The sequence below is a fragment of the Bombina bombina genome, chromosome 1 (assembly GCF_027579735.1).
Source record: "Bombina bombina isolate aBomBom1 chromosome 1, aBomBom1.pri, whole genome shotgun sequence".
NCBI classification, from domain to species: domain Eukaryota; kingdom Metazoa; phylum Chordata; class Amphibia; order Anura; family Bombinatoridae; genus Bombina; species Bombina bombina.
Window position 1 is genome coordinate 1,398,618,373 of NC_069499.1, and position 26,915 is coordinate 1,398,645,287.

Consider the following 26,915-nt stretch of genomic DNA (forward strand, 5'->3'; position numbering starts at 1 on the left):
TTTGGAAACACCGTATGCTTGTAAGGATCTCCAACCCAAACCTGGTCGTTCCTGGCTTCTCTATATCAGAAGAACCTTGTTAAAGACTCTTTGGCATTCTCACCTGGATCCATTTCAGGGATGTTTTGTTTTTATGATTTTATTTCTTTGTATTGCAATCTTATTTGTATATGTATTTTTTTTTTTTTATTTTAGTTAGTTTTTTTATCTGAATAGGATTATTGTTGATACTATGCTTATATTAATTCCCTGTTGATATTTTGTCCGTAGGATTGTACGTGTCATTTTTATGAAATTGTTTCAATTTTTTATCTCATTTGGGCCACATTTGTATTGAACCCATTTTTATACACACTTTCCCTTTTCTAGTGTTAATTAACTACAGGCGTTTATTAACTATAGGTGTTTAGCAATACACCACACTTTATGTAATTACCCACTCCCTAAATACATTTGTATTGAACCTATTTCTTGTGTTTATTTACTACAGATGTTTATTAACTTTAAGTGCTTATAAATACACCACACTTCAAGTGATTACCCACTTCTTGAATACACCACACTTTCATGCAATTATCCACTTTTTATTGCTGTTCCCATTGTGGCATACACATTTCTTACTTCATAATCACATACGCACATTATTTTACACTTGTTACTACACATTATTATTATTGTCATCTTGGTTACTAATTTTGCTGCTCATAGTAGCGCATAGTACATTTTTCTCTTTTCTAAGAGAAATCTTCTTCTTTCACAAACTAACGGCTAGATTTAGAGTTTTGTCGGTAACGACCCGTGTAGCTAACGCTGGCTTTTTTTCCACCGCACCTTTTAAATACCGCTGGTATTTAGAGTTCACAGAAGGGCTGCGTTAGGCTCCAAAAAAGGAGCGTAGAGCATAATTTACCGCCACTGCAACTCTCAATACCAGCGGTGCTTCAAAAACGTGCTCGTGCACGATTCCCCCATAGGAAACAATGGGGCAGTTTGAGCTGAAAAAAAACCTAACACCTGCAAAAAATCAGCGTTCAGCTCCTAACGCAGCCCCATTGTTTCCTATGGGGAAACACTTCCTAAGTCTGCACCTAACACCCTAACATGTACCCCGAGTCTAAACACCCCTAATCTTACACTTATTAACCCCTAATCTGCTGCCCCCGCTATCGCTGACCCCTGCATATTATTATTAACCCCTAATCTGCCGCTCCGTACACCGCCGCAACCTACATTATCCCTATGTACCCTTAATCTGCTGCCCCTAACACCGCCGACCCCTATATTATATTTATTAACCCCTAATCTGCCCCCCACAACGTCGCCGCCAGCTACCTACAATAATTAACCCCTAATCTGCCGACCGGACCTCACCGCTACTCTAATAAATGTATTAACTCCTAAAGCTAAGTCTAACCCTAACACTAACACCCCCCTAAGTTAAATATAATTTTTATCTAACAAAATAAATTAACTCTTATTAAATAAATTATTCCTATTTAAAACTAAATACTTACCTGTAAAATAAACCATAATATAGCTACAATATAACGAATAATTATATTGTAGCTATTTTAGGATTTATATTTATTTTACAGGCAACTTTCTATTTATTTTAACCAGGTACAATAGCTATTAAATAGTTAACTATTTAATAGCTACCTAGTTAAAATAAATACAAAATTACCTGTAAAATATATCCTAACCTAAGTTACAATTAAACCTAACACTACACTATCAATAAATTAATTACATAAAATACCTATAAATAAATACAATTAAATAAACTAACTAAAGTACAAAAAATAAAAAAAGAACTAAGTTACAAAAAATAAAAAATAATTTACAAACATTAGAAAAATATTACAACAATTTTAAGCTAATTACACCTACTCTAAGCCCCCTAATAAAATAACAAAACCCCAAAATAAAAAAATGCCCTACCCTATTCTAAAATTAAAATAGAAAAGCTCTTTTACCTTACCAGCCCTTAAAAGGGCCTTTTGCGGGGCATGCCCCAAAGAAAACAGCTCTTTTGCCTGTAAAAAATAACATACAATACCCCCCCCCCAACATTACAACCCACCACCCACATACCCCTAATCTAACCCAAACCCCCCTTAAATAAACCTAACACTAAGCCCCTGAAGATCATCCTACCTTATCTTCACCACACCGGGTATCACCGATCCGTCCAGGCTCCGACTTCTTCATCCAAGCCCAAGCGGGGGCTGAAGATGTCCATGATCCGGCTGAAGTCTTGATCCAAGCGGGAGCTAAAGAGGTCCATGATCCGGCTGAAGTCTTGATCCAAGCGGGAGCTGAAGAGGTCCATAAATTTAATAGAGTAGCGGTGAGGTCCGGTTGTCAGATTAGGGGTTAATACTTGAAGTTAGGTGTCGTTGATGTTAGGGAGGGCAGATTAGGGGTTAATACTATTTATTATAGGGTTAGTGAGGCGGATTAGGGGTTAATAACTTTATTATAGTAGCGGTGAGGTCCGGTCGGCAGATTAGGGGTTAATAATTGTAGGTAAGGTAGCAGCGACGTTGGGGGCAGCAGATTAGGGGTTAATAAATATTATGTAGGTGTCGGCGGTGTTAGGGGCAGCAAATTAGGGGTACATAGGGATAACGTAGGTTGCGGTGGTGTGCGGTGGTGTGCGGTCGGCAGATTAGGGGTTAAAATTTTTTAATAGAGTGGGTGCGATGTGGGGGGACCTCAGTTTAGGGGTACATAGGTAGTTTATGGGTGTTAGTGTACTTTAGAGCACAGTAGTTAAGAGCTTTATGAACCAGCGTTAGCCCAGAAAGCTCTTAACTCCTGGCTTTTCTTTGCGGCTGGAGTTTTGTCGTTAGATTTCTAACGCTCACTTCAGCCAAGACTCTAAATACCGGCGTTAGAAAGATCCCATTGAAAAGATAGGATAGGCAAATGGCGTAGGGGGATCTGCGGTATGGAAAAGTCACGGATGCAAAGTGAGCGTTAGACCCTTACCTACACGACTCTAAATACCAGCGGTAGCCCAAAACCAGTGTTAGGAGCCTCTAACGCTGGTTTTGACGGCTAACGCCAAACTCTAAATCTAGGCGTAAATATACACACATATATACTTTTTAACAATGATGTCAATGATGATGTAATTGACAATCACCTAGATTGCCTGGGATGTGTGCTGCTCTCCTTTTATTTAAAAATTTTTTTGTATGTTTTGTTGCCTGCGCTGTTTTTTTTTTTTTTTTTTTAACCAATAAAGATAAGTTTGGTTTTACTGAGCCATTCTAGCACGCTTTTTCTTTTTGTTACTAATTCAGCTGCTCATAGTAGAGCATTGTACATTTTTCTTCTTTCACATTTCTTTGGGATTATAAGAATTCCCTGTTTTGCACTGTGTTTTTAGTAACTTTACTTTAGCGCAAATATCTTTTCCCATTTTGCTTAGTTTATTTACGGCTAGATTACGAGTTTAGCGTTATGAGGGGTGCGGGGCTAACTTGCATGTTATTGTCACCGCTCACTTACCTACAACGTTGGTATTACAGGTTTTCCTAAACCCGGCGTTATTAGGCAAGAAGTGAGCTTAGAGCAAAATTGTGCTCCATACCGCACTCCAATATCAGCGCTGCTTAAGTCAGCGGTGAGCTGGTTTTACATGCTCGTGCACGATTTCCCCATAGACATCAATGGGGAGAGCCGGCTGAAAAAAAGCCTAACACCTGCAATAAAGCAGCGTAAAGCTCCGTAACGCAGCCCAATTGATTCCTATGGGGAAACAAAAGTTATGTTTACACCTAACACCCTAACATGAACCCCGAGTCTAAACACCCCTACTGTTACACTTATTAACCCCTAATCTGCTGCCCCAACATCGCCGACACCTACATTATACTTATTAACCCCTAATCTGCCACTCCGGACATCGCCGACTCCTACATTATATTTATTAACCCCTAATCTCTCGCCCCCAATGTCTCTGCAACCTACCTAAACTTATTACCCCTAATCTACCGCACCCAACGTCGCCGCCACTATAATAAACATATTAACCCCTAAACCCCCGCACTTCCCCATTGCAAACACTAGTTAAATATTAACCCTTAATTTGCCACCCCTAACATCGCCACCACCTACCTACATTTATTAACTTTAGTATAGTGGGGGCGACATTAGGGGCGGCAAATTAGGGGTTAATAACTGTAATGTAGGTTGCGGCGATGTTAGGGACAGCAGATTAGGGGTTAATAATATTTAAATAGTGTTTGCGAGGCGGGAGTGCGGCGGTTTAGGGGTTAATATGTTTATTCTAGTGGCGGCGATGTCAGGAGTGGCAGATTAGGGGTTAATAATTTTATTTTAGTGTTTGTGATGCGGGAGAGCCTCAGTTTAGGGGTTAATAGGTAGTTTATGGGTGTTAGTATACTTTTTAACACTTTAGTTATGAGTTTTATGCTACAGCTTTGTAGCGTAAAACTCATAACTACTGACTTTAGAATGCGTTACAAATCTTGCGGGATAGGCTGTACCGCTCACTTTTTGGCCTCCAAAAAAAAGCTTGTAATATTGGCGCTATTGAAGTCCCATTGAAAAAAGACTTTACGTAAATTGCGTAAATTAATTTGCATTACGGCCAAAAAAGTGTGCGGGACAGCTGTACCTACAAGACTCGTAATAGCAGTGGTAGTGAAAAAGCAGCATTATGAGCCTTAACGCTGCTTTTTTACTCATAACGCAAAACTCATAATCTAGCCGTTAGTTTGTGCAGTGATATACATTTGAAGAGATAACGTTTGTAACAGCATAGTTGATGCAAATAACAAAAAAATGGAGGATGTGGCGCTCATATGTTAAAAGTTCCAACTTTTATTAATCCATATTAAAAGCAGCATTCGCTGTACATGTCACACAGGCAGGAAGGTGCATCAGAAGAAAGATCTTATGCGTTTCAGCTTATTGCCTTAATCATAGATCCTAGCATAGTTGATTTCACTTGAGAAATCTGTTCATGTGCTGTTAAAGAGTGATCAGGGAGAGGGAATGAGAGGAGGAGGAGACTGTGTGCAAGGGAGAGGGGAACTGAGAGGATAAACCAGGGAAGGCATGTGAGGGACAGTTAACTAAGAGGTTAAGCAGTGTGTAAAGAAGAAGGGGTGAGAGGATAAGGAGGAGATTGTGTGAAAGACAGGTGGTGATGAGTGCGCTTTGCGTGTGTGTGTGTGAGAGAGAGAGAGGAATAAGAGGGTGTGAAACAGACTGTGAAGAGGAAGCTGTGTGAGAGGGCTAGGGGACAGTGGATATCAGGGAGATAAGGTTTGAGGTAGGAGGGCTAAGAGGATGAACAAAAGCTGGTGTGTGAGGGTTAGTTAGTGTGAGATGGTGAGCAAGGTATGAAAGAAAGTTTGCTGAGAAGATGAGTTAGAGAGAGTGAGAGGTAAAAAAACTCTCGGCTAGATTACAAGTTTTTGTCGGTAATGGTGTGCGGGGCTAACAAGCCTTTTTTTCTCATCGCTCACTTAAGACAACGATGGTATTACAGGTTTTCTTCATGCCGGCCTTAGCCTCAGAAAAATGAGCGTTGAGCAAAATTTAGCTCCACATCTCACTGTAATACCAGCGCTGCTTACGGTAGCAGTGAGCTGGCTGAACATGCTCGTGCACGATTTCCCCATTGGAAACAATGGGGCTGAGCTGGCTGAAAAAAAAACCTAACACCTGCAAAAAAGCAGCCTTCAGCTCCTAACGCAGCCCCATTGTTTCCTATGGAGAAATAAAAGTTATGTCTGCACCTAACACCCTAACATGAACCCCGAGTCTAAACACCCCTAATCTTACACTTATTAACCCTAATCAGCCACCCCCGACATCATCGCCACCTACATTATATTATTAACCCCTAATCTGCCGCTCCGGACACCGCCGCCACCTACATTATACTTATGAACCCCTAATCTACCGCCCCCAACATCGCCGACACCTACATTTGATTTATTAACCCCTAATCTGCCCCCCCAACGTTGCCGCAACTATATTAAATTTATTAACCCCTAATCTGCCGCCACCAACGTTGCCGCCACTATAATAAATTTATTAACCCCTAAACTTAAGTCTAACCCTAACCCTAACACCCCCTAACTTAAAGGGCCATAATACCCAAATGTTTAAACACTTGAAAGTGATGCAGCATAGCTGTAAAAAGCTGACTAGAAAATATCTCCTGACCATCTCTATGTAAAAAAGAAAGATATTTTACCTCAAAAGTTCCTCAGTAGCCACCTCCCATTGTAAAGGATTTCTAAGCAGCATTTTAGTGTGTCTGTCCTGGGACATCTGAAGGGATGATCATTGTGCACTCTCATCTTATTTCACCAATCAGGTAAAGGAAGTTTACAATGAAATCTCATGAGAGTCAAGTCAAATCTCATGAGATCACAGTAAAAGTTCATGACCTCAGCACTGCTGATGCTGATTGGCTGCTGTTCATTTCTTCATTTTTTTTAATTTTTTTACCTGCAGCTGGGAGCAGTTGAGTATAACTTTTTACACAGAACTTACTCTGCTGAGCTGAGGAGATTGTGAGGTAAAATATCTTCCTTTTTTGCTCAGGTGATATTTTCCTGTCAGCTTTTTGCAGTTATACTGCATCAGTTTCAAGTGATTTAGCATATGAGTATCATGTCCCTTTAAATATAATTTAAATAAATCTAAATAAATTTACTACAATTAAATAAATTAATCCTATTAAAACTAAATACTTGCCAATAAAATAAACCCTAAGATAGCTACAATATAACTAATAGTTACATTGTAGCTAGTTTAGGATTTATATTTATTTTACAGGCAACTTTGTATTTATTTTAACTAGGTAGAATAGTTATTAAATAGTTATTAACTATTTAATAACTTCCTAGTTAAAATAAGTACAAATTTACAAATGATTGGATCAGCCAATAGGATTAAAGTTCAATCCTATTGGCTGATTGGATCAGCCAATAGGATTTTTCCTACCTTAATTCTGATTGACTGATAGGATTCGATCAGCCAATCGGAATTGAAGGGACACCATCTTGGATGACATCACTTAAAGGAACCTTCATTCTTCAGTCGCCGTCGGATGGAAGAGAATGCTCCGCGTCGGAATTCTTCAAGATGGACCCGCTCCGCTCCGGATGGAAGAAGATAGAAGATGCCGCCTGGATGAAGACTTCTGCCGGTCTGGATGTCCTCTTCTGGCCGGATCGGATGAAGACTTCTGCCCGTCTGGAGGTCCACTTGTGCCCGGCTGGGTAAAGACGGCTCAAGGTAGGGTTATCTTCAAGGGGGTAGTGTTAGGTTTTATTAAGGGGGGATTGGGTGGGTTTTAGGGTAGGGTTGGGTGTGTGGGTGGTGGGTTTTAAAGTTGGGGGGTATTGTATTTTTTTTTACAGGTTAAAGAGCTGATTACTTTGGGACAGCGCCCCACAAAAGGCCCTTTTAAGGGCTATTTGAAATTTAGTATAGGGTAGGGAATTTTATTATTTGTGGGGGCTTTTTTGTTTTATTCGGGGGATTAGATTAGGTATAATTAGTTTAAAAAATTGTAATTCTTTTTTTATTTTCTGTAATTTAGTGGGGTTTTTTTGTACTTTAGTTTATTTAATTTAATTGTAGTTATTTGTAGTTAATTGTAGGTAGTTTATGTAATTAATTTAATGATAGTGTAGTGTTAGGTGTAATTGTAACTTGGGTTAGGTTTTATTTTACAGGTAAATTTGTACTTATTTTAACTAGGAAGTTATTAAATAGTTAATAACTATTTAATAACTATTCTACCTAGTTAAAATAAATACAAAGTTGCCTGTAAAATAAAAATAAACCCTAAGATAGCTACAATTTAACTATTAGTTATATTGTAGCTAGTTGAGGGTTTATTTTATCGGTAAGTATTTAGTTTTAAATAGGATTAATTTATTTAATAGTAGTAATTTAATTTCGTTTTATTTAAATTATATTTAAGTTGGGGGGGGGGGGTTAGAATTAGGGTTAGACTTAGGTTTAGGGGTTAATAAATGTAATATACAGTGGGGAAAAAAGTATTTAGTCAGCAACCAATTGTGCAAGTTCTCCCACTTAAGAAGAAGAGAGAGGCCTGTAATTTTCATCATAGGTATACCTCAACTATGAGAGACAAAATGTGGAAACAAATCAAGACAATCACATTGTATGATTTGGAAATAATTTATTTGCATATTATGGTGGAAAATAAGTATTTGGTCACCTACAAACAAGCAAGATTTCTGGCTCTCACAGACCTGTATCTTCTTCTTTAAGAGGCTCCTCTGTCCTCCACTCATTACCTGTATTAATGGCACCTGTTTCAACTTGTTATCAGTATAAAAGACACCTGTCCACAACCTCAAATAGTCACACTCCAAACTCCACTATGGTGAAGACCAAAGAGCTGTCGAAGGACACCAGAAACAAAATTGTAGACCTGCACCAGGCTGGGAAGACTGAATCTGCAATAGGCAAGCAGCTTGGTGTGAAGAAATCAACTGTGGGAGCAATAATTAGAAAATGGAAGACATACAAGACCACTGATAATCTCCTTCGATCTGGGGCTCCACGCAAGATCTCACACCATGGGGTCAAAATGATCACAAGAACGGTGATCAAACATCCCTAGTGAATGACCAGCAGAGAGCTGGGACCAACGTAACAAAGGCTACCATCAGTAACACACTACGACGCCAGGGACTCAGATCCTGCAGTGCCAGACGTGTCCCCCTGCTTAAGCCAGTACATGTCCAGGCCCGTCTGAAGTATGCTAGAGAGCATTTAGATGATCCAGAAGCGGATTGGGAGAATGTCATATGGTCAGATGAAACCAAAGTAGAACTGTTTGGTAGAAACACAACTCATCGTGTTTGGAGGAGAGAGAATGCTGAGTTGCAACCAAAGAACACCATACCTACTGTGAAGCATGGGGGTGGCAACATCATGCTTTGGGGCTGTTTCTCTGCAAAGGGAACAGGACAACATCTCTGTACATGAAAGAATGAATGGGGCCATGTATCGTGAGATTTTGAGTGCAAACCTCCTTCCATCAGCAAGGGCATTGAAGATGAAACGTGGCTGGGTCTTTCAGCATGACAATGATCTCAAACACATCGCCTGGGCAACGAAGGAGTGGCTTCGTAAGAAGCATTTCAAGGTCCTGGAGTGGCCTAGCCAGTCTCCAGATCTCAACCCCATAGAAAACCTTAGGAGGGAGTTGAAAGTCCATGTTGCCCAGCAACAGCCCCAAAACATCACTGCTCTAGAGGAGATCTGCATGCAGGAATGGGCCAACATACCAGCAGCAGTGTGTGACAACCTTGCGAAGACTTACAGAAAACATTTGACCTCTGTCATTGCCAACAAAGGATATATAACAAAGTATTGAGATCAACTTTTGATATTGACCAAATACTTATTTTCCACCATAATATGCAAATAAATTCTTTCCAAATCAGACAATGTGATTGTCTGGATTTGTTTCCACATTTTGTCTCTCATAGTTGAGGTATACCTATGATGAAAATTACAGGCCTCTCTCCTTAAGTGGGAGAAGTTGCACAATTGGTGGCTGACTAAATACTTTTTTGCCCCACTGTAGTAGCGTGGACGTTAGTGGCGGCAGATTAGGTGTTAATACAATTTAACTAGTGTTTGCGAGGCGGGAGTGTGGCTGTTTAGGGGTTAATATATTTATTACAGTGGTGGCGATGTCCGGTCGACAGATTAGGGGTTAAACATTTTAGTTAAGTGTTTCCGATGTGAGGGGGCCTCGGTTTAGGGGTAATAGGTAGTTTATGGGTGTTAGTGTACTTTGTAGCACTTTAGTTAAGAGTTTTATGTTACGGTGTTAGCCCATAAAACTCTTAACTACTGACTTTTAAATGCTCTAGGAATCTGGACAGGAGAGTGTCTACCGCTCACTTCTTCCAGCAATCGTAATACAGGCATTTGGAAAATCCCATTAAAAAGATAGGATACGCAATTGATGTAAGGGGATTTGCAATATGCGAAAATCACGGAAAAAACACCTGTACACCTGTACCTGAAAAAACTCGTAATACCAGCGGGCGTTAAAAAGCAACGTTGGGACCCCTCAATGCTGCTTTTTAAGGCTAACGCAACTCATAATCTAGCCGATTGTTTGTGGGGAAAATGGAGGTGAGAGTCTGAAGAGGATAATGTGTGAGGTGGGTGGATGAGGTGGTATTTGAATGGGTTGTGATCACCAAGAACTTATTAGTCCTAAAGTTAAAAAAAAAAGACTTTTACTGAAGAGCCAAAACCACAATTGATGGGGCAGGAAATAAACGAAAATAAGCTATTGTGATCGCGTTGAATTTAAGAGTGGCCTTATCGATAACAAAGAAGAGCTGAAAAGGCCTCAGCCATTAGATTGTGATGGACCTCTAGATTAGAAGAGAAAACTTTAAATACATTTTTTTGTTAGCAATAAATAATTGTTTTTTTATATTGCTTTAGTCAAGCAAACTATATTTAGAACATTTTTGCATAACTATAATACTTCATTGTCAAGGGAAATAGTCATCATATAAAGTTGGACAGTCTCCCATAATCATTTTAAGTTCAAGAAAACATAATTATTTTAACATTATAAAAAAATAAACAGGTGGGTAAAAATGTTCTCATGGCCCGCAGCAAAAGCTTTGCTAGTTTGTGTCCCCAAAGAGTTAGGTCTCTCATGGAGTAACTGCTGGAAAGACAAATTACGAGCAGAAAGGAAATCTGTATATGTCATTAGGTTCTATATATAGGTGGGGCTTTTAGTTACACTTGCAATTACATGTCAATATTTTGTTTTGTTTCTAACAGAACTATTATCCTAATGGGGACATCTTGAGCTCTGTTAACTCTATCCACAACCCTTCCTCCCCAGGCTATCTTAACCAAGACCCCATTTTTAATACATTAGCCCTAAAATGTTGTCCCTATCACCAATAACCTAAACTAAGACCTACCCCTGCTGTTTATTAACCCTTATTGTGACTCACTTACTATCCAACCACATCCAACTAGCTTATCCTCCATCACTGCAATATCCTTCAGTACTTCATGATCCCCCACCATACTATCTCTAATACATGATGGCCCAACACATACCCAACCATATGTGATTCTCCCCAAGTCAATCCTCCTACATGATCTCCCCAATGTATATCTCTCCAAAACAATACACTTAAATCCTCTAACATCTAATGACCCCCTCCTACACTAGGTCCCCTTTAACCTGATATTTCCCATAAAATTCATATAGAAAACACAAATACCCCAAAAACAGAAAAAAAAGTATGCATACGAATTGCTTTTTGCTTAGACTATGATCTGTATGCAAGATGAGGAAAAAGGAAGGCTGAGTCCAAGTGTCAGTAAAAAGGTTTATTGCAGAGTAGGCTTTCTGGATGCAAGGTAAGCTCCAATCTTACGCGTTTCGCGCATGAGCACATGCGCTTCATCAGAGATATCAGTCTCTGCTGCTCAGGATCCATATAAAGGAGTGAGTGGCCTATCAGAACAGGTATAGTCCTTTACTCATCAGGTGGGGAAGTTATCTGCAGGTGTCTGATTTTGTGGTCACTCACTACTTTGTTTACATTGATCCTGTGCAGCAGTAGACTGGGAAGAACAGATAAATAATAGTTAAATGACTTTAAATATAGAACTTGTTTATACATAATGTTTCAAACATATATATATATTTCAGTAGGTGTAGTACTGAGTATAGTCACAAAAGTAAATACTTGCTCAAGATGCTTATATGATCTGTATGGTTAATATTCAAGATTGAGTCCCTTATATTTATTTTACACATCAAGAAATTATTACATTATGTTCTCTCTTATAGATTTTACTGCAATTTAAATTTCTTAACAAATTTGCCAGTTGCAATTGAGGTTGAAAGGTTACTGTAAAAATTAAACCTAATCACTCTCCAGCTTAAACAGAGAGAAGGCTTAGTTTTGCCAGTAAGCCCTCCCATTGCAATCTTGTTTGGTTAATCAGCTAACCAATCAAGATTACACTAAAATCTATATCTAAGTGGAAACAAAATGTAATCTTCATTCTGTGCTGAGTAAGAGGAATCTGAGAAACCATGTTGCTGCATCCAGATATTGCTAAAGAGTTACCACTCAAATAAGCATATAAATAAAGGGACATATAACTGCATGTAATAGACACTACTGTAAAGAATAATATGCACAGATACTGTTCTAAAAATCCAGTATAAAACATTTTAAAAACTTACTTAGAAGCTCCCAGTTTAGCACTGTTGATGAGGTTAAGCTGGGACTCCCAGTGAAAGGGTCTGAGAAATGGCAGACACTCCCCCTCCCCTGCATATGAAAAGGTCTTCAAAGAGATAGGCTAGTCTAAATTAAACTTTCATGATTCAGATAGAGCATGCAATTTTAAGCAACTTTATAGTTTACTCCTATTATCAATTTTTCTTCATTCTCTTGGTATCTTTATTTGAATGTAAGCTTAAGAGCCGGACCATTTTTGGTTCAGCACCTGGGTAGCGCTTGCTGATTGGTGGCTACATTTAGACACCAATAAGAAAGCGCTACCCAGGTGCTGAACCAAAAATGGTCTGGCTCATATGCTTACATTTCTGCTTTTTCAAATAAAGATACCAAGAGAATGAAGAAAAATTAATAATAGGTGTAAACTAGAAAGTTGCTTAAAATTGCACGCTCTATCTGAATCATTAAAGTTTAATTTTGACTAGACTATTCCTTTAAATCTGCACAATGTTATTACGTAATAAGCAGAACTATGCATTGTTACAAAAAGACTCCCAGATGGGTTATATAAATGTATAATCTACAAAGCATTTATTCCAAGAAAAATCTAGTGTACAGTGTCCCTTTAAGGACATTATATTCTGGGGGCGGGGATTGGGGAGGGTTGAGGATGGGAGTATACTGGCAGGAACAGGATTTAGGTGTTGGGGTGGGTATACATTGATAGCAAACATGCAAGCGGGAATTGTGGTGGGGTAGATCATAGGGGTCTATAGGTAGGAAGGTGGGAGTCTAAAGTAAGGCATAGTGGCAGGGAGGGGCCTTTAGGTGTTGGGGTTAGTATACTTTGGTGGGAATCTTATAGGGGTGGATTTTGGTGGGGGAGTTCATGTAAAGGGACCTGTTGGTGTTGGGAGGTACTGCAGTAGGAGACTGCTTGTGGGCTGTACTTGCAATTGGGACCATGGTTAGATAGTTGGGCTTGGGCAAGTGTGTGAAGGCATTAACTTTGGAGTGGCTTTTAATTGTGGTTAATAATTATCAGAGCCCATGTTCATAGTTAATAGAGTTCAGTTAATTCTTTATTAGGGTTATCTGCAGCAGGGAGCAGAGGTTAAAGAGGTTCTTGGTTAAGGTTTCTTTGCAGCAGGGGGTCTCAATTAATGTGAATGCAATTTTAATGTGTCTTGATTTTATTGTTTATTGCAGGGGTATCATTTAATAGACCGTGTGGGGTGGGGGCACTGGGGGGGTCTCTATTTACTTGCAGAAGTGGGACTTTAGTAAGGTTAATGGAGTTTGGGTAAATTGCTGTGAACTGTAACTAAATAACAGGAATTTTATTGTGTTGAAATATGAGCAAGATGAAGAGATATCATCTCAATAAGCAAATAAAATGAGTAAATAATACAAATAAAAGTTGCACGCAGAGATGGCTCTGACAATATACATTATAAGTGGAGTTTGGAATGAGTGCTGAGCCTTGTTTATTCATGTGCTCTCCTCAAGCATCACCGAGATGAATTATTGAAGTGAGAGAGCACTTTTTGGAATTTATATATGTAATATTGTTATTAAATTAACAGTATACTGTATGAATAAATTAGCTTTTTAAAATCATTTAAAGGGGCATATGAGTACATGAAAAATTTAGGTTATGAATACATTGTCAGGGTACATAGAATGTCTTTAGCCAGTTTTAATTTTGTTTTTTTTTTAAAAAAAATTGTTTTGGGAGAAGTAGTATCTTGTGGTTGAGTCATTACTAGTCCATATCAAACAGCTGCATCTTATTCTTCATTTATAGTCCATTTTAACCAGCTGTATCTTATTCTTCATTTATAGTTCATTTTCACCAGCTGTATCTTATTCTTCATTTATAGTCCATATCAATCAGCTGTAACTTATTCCAAATCAGTAAATGTGGGACTTTTTTTCCCTCTTTTTGCAGACGGGGCGGGAGTATTCACCAGCTGCAACCAATGCAGACAATGGAGGGGGCAAGAGAAAGCAGAAAGACAAGGAGATGGATGAGCTTAAGAAGGAAGTCACCATGGTAAGATTTAATGCATACAAGTGTTTTTACATAGCCTGTTGTACACTTCAGATACTATTTGTTTCAATTACACTAATATTTTATTAATATATCATTCAAGGCGATAAAGAACAAGGACATCCTGACTAGTACAATTTTCATGCATAAATTAACTTCATAATCTCTTTAACATTAAACCTAGGTATTTAATTATTAGAGTACATCACATAGATATGTAGTAGGGATCAACATAAACTCCAGTTCCTCCAGCATAGGTTTGTTGTTTTTTGAGAATATGTATTTCAGTCATTCCATGGTTAGGTACAATCTTGGGAGTAGTTTTAGGTTGTTTTCTAAAATTCAAGCTGTAATAGAGGACCTAAACTGGCTAGGGGTTTATTGAAGTGTCACCTTTGAATGCATGTTATAAATATCGCTAAGTCAAAAGAAAGGTTCAAAAAGTTAAAGAGAAGAGATCATCGCCCTTCACAAACAAGAAACAGGATACAAAAAGATGACAAAGGCACTGAATGTTCCTAGAGACACCGTTGGAAGCATAGTTCGCAAGTTCAAAGTTAAAGGAACAGTGGTTACACTACCTGGACAGGGCAGAAAAATTATGCTATCAACGGCTGCAGCCAGATTTCTGAAAAGGCAGGTTGAGCAAAACCCTCAAGTGACTACAAAAGACCTGCCACAAGACTTGGTGGAATTTCCTAATCAACACATAACGAAAATACCAAAAAATACAGAAAACTAAAAAATGAGTTACATTTTTCACATTAATTCGATATTTCGGATCCATTTTTATTCATTTTATTCTAAACCGCCGCCCCCCCTTATTGCCAACACTAAATAAACCTATTAAACACTAAACTGCCGTCCCCCACATCGCCAACACTAAATAAATGTATTAACCTCTAAACCGCAGTCCCCACACATCGCCAACACTAAATAAACATATTAACCTCTAAACCGCCGTCCCCCCACATCGCCAACATTAAATAAACCTATTAACCTCTAAACTGCTGTCCCCCCACATCGCCAACACTAAAGAAACCTATTAACCTCTAAACTGCTGTCCCCTCACATCGCCAACACTAAAAAAACCTTTTAACCTCTAAACCGCTGTCCCCCATCATCACCAACACTAAATAAACCTATTAACCCCTAAACCGCCGCCCTCCACATTGCCAACACTAAATAAAGCTATTAACTTCTAAACTGCCGTCCCCCACATCGCCAGCACTAAATAAAGCTATTAACCACTAAACCGCCGCCCCCCCACATCGCCAGCACTAAATAAACCTATTAACCTCTAAACCGCCACCCCCACGCATCGCCAACACTAAATAAAGCTATTAACCCCTAAACCACAGTCTCCCTACAGCGCTAACACTAAATAAACTTATTAACCTCTAAACTGCCATCCTCCCACATCGCTACTACCTAAATTAAACAATTAAGCCCTAAATCTAACACCCCCTAACTTTTACATAATTAAAATACACCTAAATTAAAGTTACAATATTACTAACTACCTAAATAAAATAGATACAAACTTACCACGGTCCCCCCACATCGCCAACACTAAATAAATGTATTACCCTCTAAACTACCATCCCCCCACATTGCAAATACCTAAATAAAACTATTAACCCCTAAACCTAACTCCCCCTAACTTTAACATAATTAAAATACACCTAAATTAAAGTTACAATATAATTACCTGGTTAAAATAAATACAAACTTACCTGTGAAACAAAAATAAAACCTAAGCTTAAACTAAAAAAAAAACCCTAACATTAGTTGTTTTAAATAAAAATGTAATACAAAAAATAAAAAAACTAATGCTACTAAAAATAATAAAATCTAACATTACAAAAATAAAAATAAAAACTACAATTACAAAAAAATAATAAACACTAAAATAAAAAAAATAAAAAACTGCCATTGCAAAAAATAAACAATGAAAATATCCAAAATAATAACAATTATTCCTTTCCTAATACCCCGTTAAAAAAACCCCACCCCCAAAATAATAAAAACCCTAATCTATAAATAAACTACCAATAGCCCTTAAAAGGACCTATTGTAGGGCAATGCCCTAAAGTTAACAGCTCTTTTGCCAAGAAAATAAACATAAATACACAGTTTTGGGATTCTAATCTGTGGAGTGATGAAACCACTTTTCGGCCCGATGGATCAGCCTTATGTCTGGAGAAAGAAGAATAAAGCATATGCTGAAAAGAACACTCTGTCTACAGTTAAGCATGGTGAGATGGGTGTTTAAACTGTAAATAAATATATATATATACAGGTGGTCCTCGTTTTACACCGGTTCAATTTACACCGTTTCAGAATAACAACCTTTTTTTTCCAGTCTTGTGACTGCTATTGAAAAGCATTGAGAAGCAGTGCATTTATTAAAATAGCCAGTAGGTGGAGCTGTCCGCTTGTGTTACAGCAAAGCCAAGCAAGCTGAAATTAATCAGTTTAACCAGACCTGAGTTATCGAGCAGATTTCAAAGGAACAAGATCTTCCTGTCTATAAATCAGTCCAGATTGGAATGCATAGAAAGAACTTTTTGCAGAAAAATGCAAGTGAAGTCTGTGTTGTGTGATTCTTTTATTAGGTTTAAAGTCTTCATTTCAAAGCTTTAAAAATAATGTATTAGGTGTTACTTATGACAATTTTGAGAGGGGCCTGGAACCTATCTCCCTCACTTCCCATTGACTTACATTATTAACTGGGTTTCAATTTACAACGGTTTCGATTTACAACCATTCCTTCTGGAACCTAACCCCGGCGTAAACTGAGGGCTACCTGTATATGTTGATCAAAACAGTGCAATATATATACAGGTATATATATGTGTAAACGTTAATATTATTATTATATAGATGCCTATGCTTGTAACGTTTCAGTAAAATTAATCAAATGTGCTTTATATTCTTTATTGCGACAGGAAGATCACAAACTGTCACTGGATGAAATTGCAAAGAAATATGGAACCGATATTGCAAAGGTATGACAAGGAATAACACTTTTATTGATTAATTCATATGAATACTGAATAAAAAAACTCATACAGTTAAGCGATTTGATAATATTTTTAACTTCAAGCATTCTGGATCTTGTAAGTGTGAGCTCAGTCTCTGCACTAAGCACAATTACCTCTTGGCGGCTTCGTTGCTATCTGTTGTACTTAGTGTTACCATCACAAGCTTTGTAATTCACACTGCTTCGCACAGGCAGCAGTCTTGTTTCCCAAGATCTATGGTTGTTATGTGCATTTCAGGTAGATCCACACTAAGGCATACTTTTAAATTTCAGAGCAGAAATTATGTTGATCAAAACAGTGCAATTGAAAGAACATGATATTTAGAACGCTAGAGGCAAATTTATACTGATTCAAATAGCACATATGTTTAGAAATAGAATTAGTCTGCATTCTGGGTTAGGTTTAAATTAATGTGTTTAATGCAAGGTAGGAATACAAAAGATTACAAGTGGAGTGCTAATTTGACTTGTGCCCGTAAATGGGCAAATTTGCCCGTTTACAGGTGCACGTTAAATAACCAGCCATTAGAAGTGGTAATGCTGGTTAATGATATTGTGAGCTTCTGGTAGAACTTTGCAATAGACATCATTAACCAGTGGTCAGACCTCTGGCTAATGAAATAAATGTCTCCCATTTGCCCCCAAAATAAAGTGTAATGTTGTTTTAAGGGGTTTTAAGTGGTGGTTGTGGTGTATACACATATAAACACATAAATATATATGTATATATTTATATACATTTAAACTTTGCTGCCCAACGCTGTGCAAATTACCACCTTTGAAGCACTAGGTTATGTGTTATGTCTATCGGCATGAGAATGAGGCTACCATTGGAACCGAGGCTCCCATTTGCATGCGCTGGTATTACAAGTTGAGTGCAAATATCATGCTCACAAAATCACAATTGCCCAAAGCATTTATGAGAATTTAGTATGTTTTTGAGTTTTTAAACAAATCACACAACAGCCCAAACCTAACCCTTATCCTGAATCTATGATCTATTTTCCACCTTTCAAGATTCTGAGGCCTATTTATCAAATGTCTGTTGGACCTGATCCGACAGTGCGGATCAGGTCCGACAGACATTGCTGAATGCGGAGCACAATACGCTCTACGTATTCAGCATTGCACCAGCAACTCTTGTGAGCTGCTGGTGCAATGCCGCCCTCTGTAGACTCGCGGCCAATCGGCCGCCAGCAGGGGGGTGTCAATCAAACCGATCTTACGGGTTGAATTCATCAGAGCAGGCGGACAGGGTTATGGAGCAGCGGTCTTTAGACTGCTGCTTTATAACTGCTGTTTCTGGCGAGTCTGAAGACTCGCCAGAAACACGGGCCCTCAAGCTCCATTCAGAGCTTGATAAATGGGCCTCTAAATCTCTTACTAACATCTTCACAATCAGTGTTTGTCAATGTTCTGTTTAAGATAACTGTGAAATACACTTTATTGATTATGAGATTAAAGGATAGGAAAGTTAAAATGAAACTTGCATGATTCAGATAGAGCATGTCATTTTAAGTCACTTTTAAATTCACTTCTATTTTCAAATGTGCTTTGTTCTCTTGGTATCCCTTGTTTACAAAGAATTGGTGCCTGCACACATTTGTCTCTTGTGATTGGCTAACTAGATGTGTTCAGCTGCCAGTAGTGCAATGCTGTTTATTCATCAATGGATAAGAAGAGAATGAAGCAAATTTGATAATTGAGGTAAATTTGAAAGTTGTTTAAAATTGTGTCTCTCTATTATTGTTTCCCTGTGCTGTATGGGTAGGGTTTAACCAACACCCGTGCAGCAGAGGTACTGGCTCAGGATGGACCTAATGCACTCACTCCTCCTCCAACCACACCAGAATGGGTGAAGTTTTGCCGTCAGTTGTTCGGTGGATTTTCTATTCTTCTATGGATTGGTGCCCTTCTATGCTTTCTAGCCTATAGCATACAAATTGCAATGGAGGATGAACCAATCAATGACAATGTGAGTATATTAAGTATGGTTCAATCCTATCTCTTTTATTTTCTTTACTGTTATGATCCATATTGTTGTCTACTAAATGATTTTACAATTCATTTTTGTTTAAATAGCTGTACCTTGGAGTGGTTCTAGCAGCAGTGGTCATTGTCACCGGATGCTTCTCATATTATCAAGAAGCAAAAAGTTCCAAAATAATGGATTCTTTCAAGAACATGGTGCCTCAGGTATACATCTGATTTTTGGAGATGGTGAAGTAACGTTAAAGTCAGACAGTAGCAAAGAGCAGATAAACATAACTTACAACATACTCTGGTGAAGAGGTATCTTCTTCAGGTTTGAAATATGAGATTGCGTAAAGCAGTCAGTAAAATGGATTCATGTTTTGTACTAAAATGAATAATAAACTTCTTGTCTGCTAAACCTGGGTTCCTTTATACAGTATTACTTATTTTTAGCTAGATTACATCACTGCAGCCTTTGGGACTAAGAAAATAATCTGATATTTTAGTCAACAGAAAGTTAACAAAATATGACAAAAACAAACATACTTGTTGTTTTGCATTAAACCATTATTGGATTAAAAGGATTAAAATAGATTTTAACAATGCTTCATACCAAAAAAGGGTGGGCTAATGAGTTTCTAATAAAATGCAGTAAAACAATATATTTTGTATCGTACATGAATTCATTAAAAATAAACAATAAATTCATTCAGTGGGGTCTATTTAACAAGGGTCGAGCGGCCCCTGTTCCCCTTGTTTCCGCGCGAGCCTTTAGGCTCACCGGAAACAGCAGTTAGGAGTTAAGACTGCCACTCCTAAACTCATATGCCGCCTCTGAGGTGGCGTATAGCAATCCGCCCGATCACATACGATCGGGCTGATTGACACCCCCTGCTAGCGGCCGTGAATCTGCAGGGGGTGGTATTGCACCAGCAGTTCACTAAAAAAAATTCAAAAACAAAAAAATGTCCACTGAAATGGAAGCACAGTAGCTTTCCTTTATAGTAACTCAAAGTCTGTTATTCTTTAAAAATCCATGCGAAAAGGTGTACTGATAAAACTTAGAAAAGAAATGTAAAACTTATATGAAAATGTCCTGTGCCTCATATCATGCCATTTCCCTTTCCCTATAATTCCAGCAAGCTCTTGTAATTCGAGAAGGAGAGAAACTTCAAATCAACGCAGAACAAGTGGTGGTTGGAGATCTGGTTGAGGTTAAGGGTGGAGATCGGGTTCCTGCAGATGTCAGAATAATCTCATCAAATGGCTGCAAGGTGAGAGCCTTCGTCTATAAAGAACATTTTTATTTACTGTTTTATCAGTAGTCTGTAAATTTGTAGATGACAATACCTTACAATTACTACTAAAACAGCAGAGGTTCTGGCCATTTAAATACCTGATCATCATTTAGGACACATCATGTAAGGCGGGACCCTCTGAATGCAACTGAACTAACTCTGATCCAAGATCAGCTGGGAATGCTGAGTTGCCACGGCATTCCTTCAGCTGTAGATCATACACCTGTACTGTTGCTTGTCCATTAACGCCAGTGTGCTTATGCAATGTCCTATATCTGATGTTTTTATATATGTTTAAAATAAATATTTACCTGGATCCTGCAGTCTCCTGTTATCTAACCTGCCAGAGGAGTGGAATAATATTGAACAAATACAACGGAGAGCTCAGTCATTAGCTCTCAAGTGTGTGAGTATGGTCTTATAGTATTCACATATATCGTTTAATCCAGAACTTCACTATGGTTTGTACCTCTCTCCCTTAATTTTGAGGATTCTGGTGTGGAAAAGGTGAAGGTCTTAAAAGAACATTTCCTCAAAATAAGCTCAATAACAGAAACCAGTCTAAAAGACTATGGGGCCGATTTACCAAATGGCGGACGGACATGATTCTCTGTAGTGAATCATGTCCGCCCGACATTGCTGAATGCCTACAGTATACGCTGTCATCATTTAACATTGCAGTTCTAGTGTACTGCCTGTGCAATGCCGCCCCTTGCAGATTTGCGGCCGCTAGCAGGGGGTGTCAAGTATCTGATCGGGTTGATTGTATCTTATCGGGTACAATCAGAGGCGGTGGACTAGTTAAGGAGCAGCGGTCTTAAGAACGCTGCTTCTTAACTTCTGTTTCTGGTGAGCCTGAAGGCTTGTGCGGAAAAAGGGGCATCAGGGGCCATTCGGCCCTTGATAAATCGGCCCCTTAATCCTTTAATAACAAGTGCACATTGTTGTAAATTACTATTGTTTTATTTTTATTGCTTATGGGTTTGTTTTAGAAAGTATTCTGCTTGCACATTTAAATTGAACTGTTATATATTAAAATAGATGTTAAGGGACAAAAAAGTAATTTTTAAAAATGTATTTATTGATAATATTTTTTGCATGAGAAACAAATGTTTAAAAACTATTAAAAAACTGTGTTAGAAACATGCCTTGTTTTTGCTGGCCTGGGACACGCCCACTGAAAAGTCTCTTAAATTTTGGCCATGTTTCTTTTTTGGTGCGGCCTACTAGGGACAGATGTAAACAAGCTCATGTTTATTCCAGCCAATCACTTTGCAGCATGTAAGAGTGTCAGGGTTCTGAATTCCATGGTATGTGCTCCAGCCTTTCTAGAGGGAGTTAAAACACTACAATTTTCAGATTTTAAATACAGAAAAAGGAGAAAAAAATAAATAATGAGAGTTAAGTGCAAAGTTTTTAAATTATACACAAATAAATATTTCATGGAGAGTACAATTTTGAGTTTAATGTCACTTTAAAGGAACAGTCTACTCCAGAATTTTAATTGTGTAAAACCATAGAGAATCCCTTTCTTACCCATTCCCCAATTTTGTATGACCAACACGAATCTGGGAAAGATTACAAGTGGAGCGCTAAATATCGCTTTAGCAAAAGCGATGTTAGTGCTCCACTGGGTAATACCAGCTCACGATTTTAGCCCCCTAAAAACTGCTAAGTGCAGATTTCTTTTTTAAATGCTAAATTTTTTTTTTTAAAAAAATAATGAAAATTAACACTTGATTATGTCACATTTATAGGGGTAGATTTAAAAAGCAGCGGACATACGACCACTGCTCCTTAACTTGACTGCCACCGATCGTGATGATTGACACCCCCTGCTAGTGGCTGATTGGCCGTGAATGTGCAGTGGGCAGCATTGCACAAGCATTTCACAAGAAATGCTTGTGCAATGCTAAATGCCGACAGTGTATGCTGTTGGCATTTAGCAATGCCGGGCGGACATGATTCGCTACAACAAATCATGTCCGTCCGGCATTTAATAAATTGACCCAATAAAATTAACCAGAGATCTGATCTCTGGTTAATTTTATAAGCGCTAATTGCTACCGCGAGCTCGTGGTAGCAATAACCCCACTTGTAATGGCTGATTATTTATTGAGCTCCCGCAAATGGGCAAATTTGACCATTTGAGGGCGCGCAATAAATTAGCACTCCACTTGTAATCTAGCCCTATATTAATATACTTTTTACCTCTGTGATTACTTTGCATTAAAGCCTCTGCAGATTGCCCCCTTATTTCAGATCTTTCGACAGACATACATTTTAGCCAATCAGTGCTGCCTTCTAGGTAACAGCACAATGTTATCTATATGGCACACATGAACTAGCGCTATCTAGCTGTAAAAAAAGAGAAAAAAAGAGGGGGCTTTCAAGGGCTTAGATATTAGCATATGATCCTAGCTAGGTTTAGCTTTCAACAAAGAATAGCAAGAAAACAAAGCAAATTTGATGCTAAAAGTAAATTGCATGCCTTATCGAATCATTTATTTTGACTAAACTGTCCCTTTAACTATTTAACTTTTTTGCTCTGACTTGTTTAAACACTGTCCAATTACCTACATTTTTTTCATTGTAAAGGATATGAAATCCAATGTAATCCTCATCATATATTTATATTCCTTTATAAGAAGCAAGCAAAACTTCTTATCAAACAATTTTGTATCACAAAAAAATAGACCCAATAGACAATAGCCTCGTTTCCACTGCTGTTCTAAACGTTGTAAACCGGTGGTAACATAAGACATCTCCATAGACTTTAATAGAGATACTTATTAGCACCAGTTTACACAGATTGCAACAGCAATGGAAGCTGGGCCTTTATGTTTGTTAGCTTCTTGTGGGACTAAGATGATATTCCTCTGGCAGGTGGACAATTCATCATTAACTGGAGAGTCAGAACCACAAACTCGTTCCCCGGAATTCACCCATGAGAACCCTTTGGAGACAAGGAACATCTCCTTCTTTTCCACAAACTGTGTTGAAGGTAAGATGGAAGTGTCGTGTGCTCTAAAAACAAACTACCCCATAGGTAACACAAGAAAGACCAAATTAAAGGGACAGTCAACACCACAATTTTTGTTGTTTTAAAAGATAGATAATCCCTTAATTACCAAATCCCCAATTTTGCATAACCAATACAGTTACAATTATACATGTTTTACTTCTGTAATTACCTTGTATCTAAGCCTCAGCAGACTGCCCCCTTATTTCAGTTCTTTTGAAAGACTTGCATTTTAGCCAATCAAAGCTAACTCCATGGTAAATTCGCATGCATGAGCTCAATGTTATCTATATAAACACATGAACTAATGCCCTCTAGTGGTGAAAAACTATCAAAATGCATTTAGATTACAGATTTAGATTATTAAGCCTTCAAGGTCTAATAAATTAGCATATGAACCTCCTAGGTTTAGCTTTCAACTAAGAATACCAAGAGAACAAAGCAAAATTGTTGATAAAAGTAAATTGGAAAGTTTAAAATGACATGCCCTATTTGAATCATGACAGTTTTTTCGGACTTGACTGTCCCTTTAAGTTTGTTTTGTTGAGTGAGAGTATGTTTCGCATATGTGCATAACAACATTGGTAATACGTTTAAGGAAATATATATGAACAGCTATATAAAATCAAACAGCTAGACCTTATCCAATTGTCTGTAATGGAGTCACGATAAAAATTCTCATGACAGCAGATTTCTCCTAATGACTTCTATTACTGAAAGTGAGTTATGTCTGGCTCACTAAATAATAGGGGTTCCTTATAACGGGTTACTATGACAAATAACAACAACAATGGCACTTATATTTGTAGTAGTTTTTTTGTTCATGATGCTGCCCTCCACCGTAATAAACTGCTAAACAATAATTAAAGGGATATTAAACCCAAACATTTTCTTCCATGATTCAAAGACAGAATACAATTTTAAACAACATTCCAATTTACTTATATTATCTAATTAGCTTCATTCTTTAGATATCCTTTGTTAAAGAAATAGCAATGCTCATGGGTGAGCCAATCAAATGAGGAATCTATGTGCAGCCACCAATCAGCAGCCACTGAGCCTATCTAGATATGCTTTTTAGCAAAGGATATCAGGAGAATGAAGAAAATTACATAATAGAAGTTAATTAGAAAGTGGTTTAAAATTGCATCCTCTTTCTAAATCATGAAAGAAAAAATTTGGGTTTTATGTCCCTTTCACTGTGTGATTCCCCTTAACAGTGCCCCAATGGATCCCTCATATCTATTGGTGATAAATTTATCATCCTTCTCATTGCAAATACCTTTGCTAATTTGAAATCCCACATCATTGCACATGCCTTTTTGACCCCTAAAGCACTACAAAACTTAATTATAAATAATCCCCACTGTTCTGGTATCTTCTGTCTTCTGTTTTTTATCGTTATCAGCAATACAGGTCTTCCATTAGGCTTCCTCCTATATATAAACTAAATAGCATTAAATACTGAATAATTAATGATGGGAAAGTATTTTTAGTGGAAAGCAAGAGGTTTGGTCAGAAACCCTCACAAGTCGCTATTATTTAGTGAACCACAAATAGCACAATGTCACATAACAGAGTTGTGAGAATGATCAGATTGTTCAAACGGACCTGCTATCCGAAATCTGTTGTCTCTAGATTTTTTTCATATTGCTCTGTAATAATTGGTCACATAGGATCTAAGGCAAAATTTGTTTGTACACAAGATACAGTATTTGGTAGTTTTGATGTTTTAAATATATATAGTTTATGTGTAGAAATATGTTTTGGAATGCATGGGTCATTTCCAGACTGTGGAGAGCAGTGTAAAGCACCTTGTATATTGTTTTTTTGCTAAGTTTTCTAATTTGAATAATTTAAATCCATTAGAAAATCACCCCCCCTCACATTTAGCCTCCAGTCAGCAAGCGCTACCCAGGTGCTGAACCAAAAAATGGTCCGGTTCCTAAGCTTACATTCCTGCTTTTCAAAGCAAGAGAACAAAGAAAAATTGATAATAGGAGTAAATTAGAAAGTTGCTTAAAACTGTATGCTCTGAATCACAAAAGAAAACATTTGAGTTTAGTATCCCTTTAACTTCACAAATACTTTGAACTGAGAGGATTCACTTCAATCTTCCAAACCACCAATCAAGGATTGTCTGGCTATTGAGTTCTGGCCTGCTACCGATCCATAGTCTTTCATTGTCCTGGTTTTAAGAGACTGCATGAGCCACGTCCCCAGTATGACCAGACACGCCCACAGCCCACTGAGGCACAACCTTGGTCCTCCCACAACCATGTCCCTCCCAACGTGGTCCTGCCTTAAAATTGCTGGTGGGTCTTTTTGATCTAGCGTATGACTGAAAGCTACCGTGAAATGTTGAGATGTATGAGATAAACTTTTTTGACCACCTCCAGGTTTAATAAAAATATAACAACATATTGCTTAACTCACACTTTCAAATTATGACACCATTCCAAAAGGTTATTGAAATAAAGTTTTTAAATAAATGCTAATTATAAAATGGCTCAAAAGTGTCTGAAATTGTTTATTGTACCCATTAATTCATATTACTGTTAAGTCAACAACCTGCATTCAAACAAATAGACAGTCCTTATCATCAACACTGAATAGTTAGTGAGATTTCTTCATAATTTCACAAGATTTTATAGTAAACTTCCTGAAGGAGGAAAATATATTGATGGTGCCTGCACACGCCACATGCATGATCCCCCCTGTGAGTCCTGGGACTAGCATACTGATTGAATGCTTACAGTTTCTTTACAATGGGGCTATTGAGAATTTGTGAGGTAAAATATTTTCTTTTTTCGAATAGTGATATTCATGTGATATTTACTAGTCAGCTTTTTACAGATATGCAGCATCAATTTAAAGTAACTCACATTTGGGTAATGTTCTTTTAAGTAATTTGAGTACTGTAGTTTTACAATTTTTCTGCAGAAAGCATGAGAACCTATAAAATGAATGATTAAGATTACCATGTACAGGTCAGTCGATTGTTTTAGCTGCTTGCCCCGTAAAATAATAATAAAAATAAATAGTAAGGTAATTTAAAAAGGTTCAGTTTGATGTTTAATGTGGCCAAATGGCTAACTACAGCTGCATGGCCACTTGACTTACATAAGATCTGATCTCACTTACTCTTCCCTCAGATCACTGGCTGCTTGTCCAATATTTTTGTGGAGCACTGCTGGCAAACCTACTTATGAGCATCAAAAATACACAGCTT

General features: G+C 37.9%; 1 protein-coding gene across 1 annotated transcript in view; it reads left to right on the forward strand.

Annotated features, from left to right (window-relative positions):
• Nucleotides 1-26,915, forward strand: part of LOC128652101 (sodium/potassium-transporting ATPase subunit alpha-2) — a 140,187-nt gene that overhangs the window by 25,929 nt on the left and 87,343 nt on the right. The window contains exons 2-7 of the mRNA XM_053705047.1: nucleotides 14,242-14,346; nucleotides 17,295-17,354; nucleotides 19,161-19,364; nucleotides 19,472-19,585; nucleotides 20,503-20,637; nucleotides 23,548-23,665. Coding sequence (XP_053561022.1) covers nucleotides 14,242-14,346; nucleotides 17,295-17,354; nucleotides 19,161-19,364; nucleotides 19,472-19,585; nucleotides 20,503-20,637; nucleotides 23,548-23,665 — 736 coding nt within the window. The remainder of the gene's footprint in view (nucleotides 1-14,241; nucleotides 14,347-17,294; nucleotides 17,355-19,160; nucleotides 19,365-19,471; nucleotides 19,586-20,502; nucleotides 20,638-23,547; nucleotides 23,666-26,915) is intronic.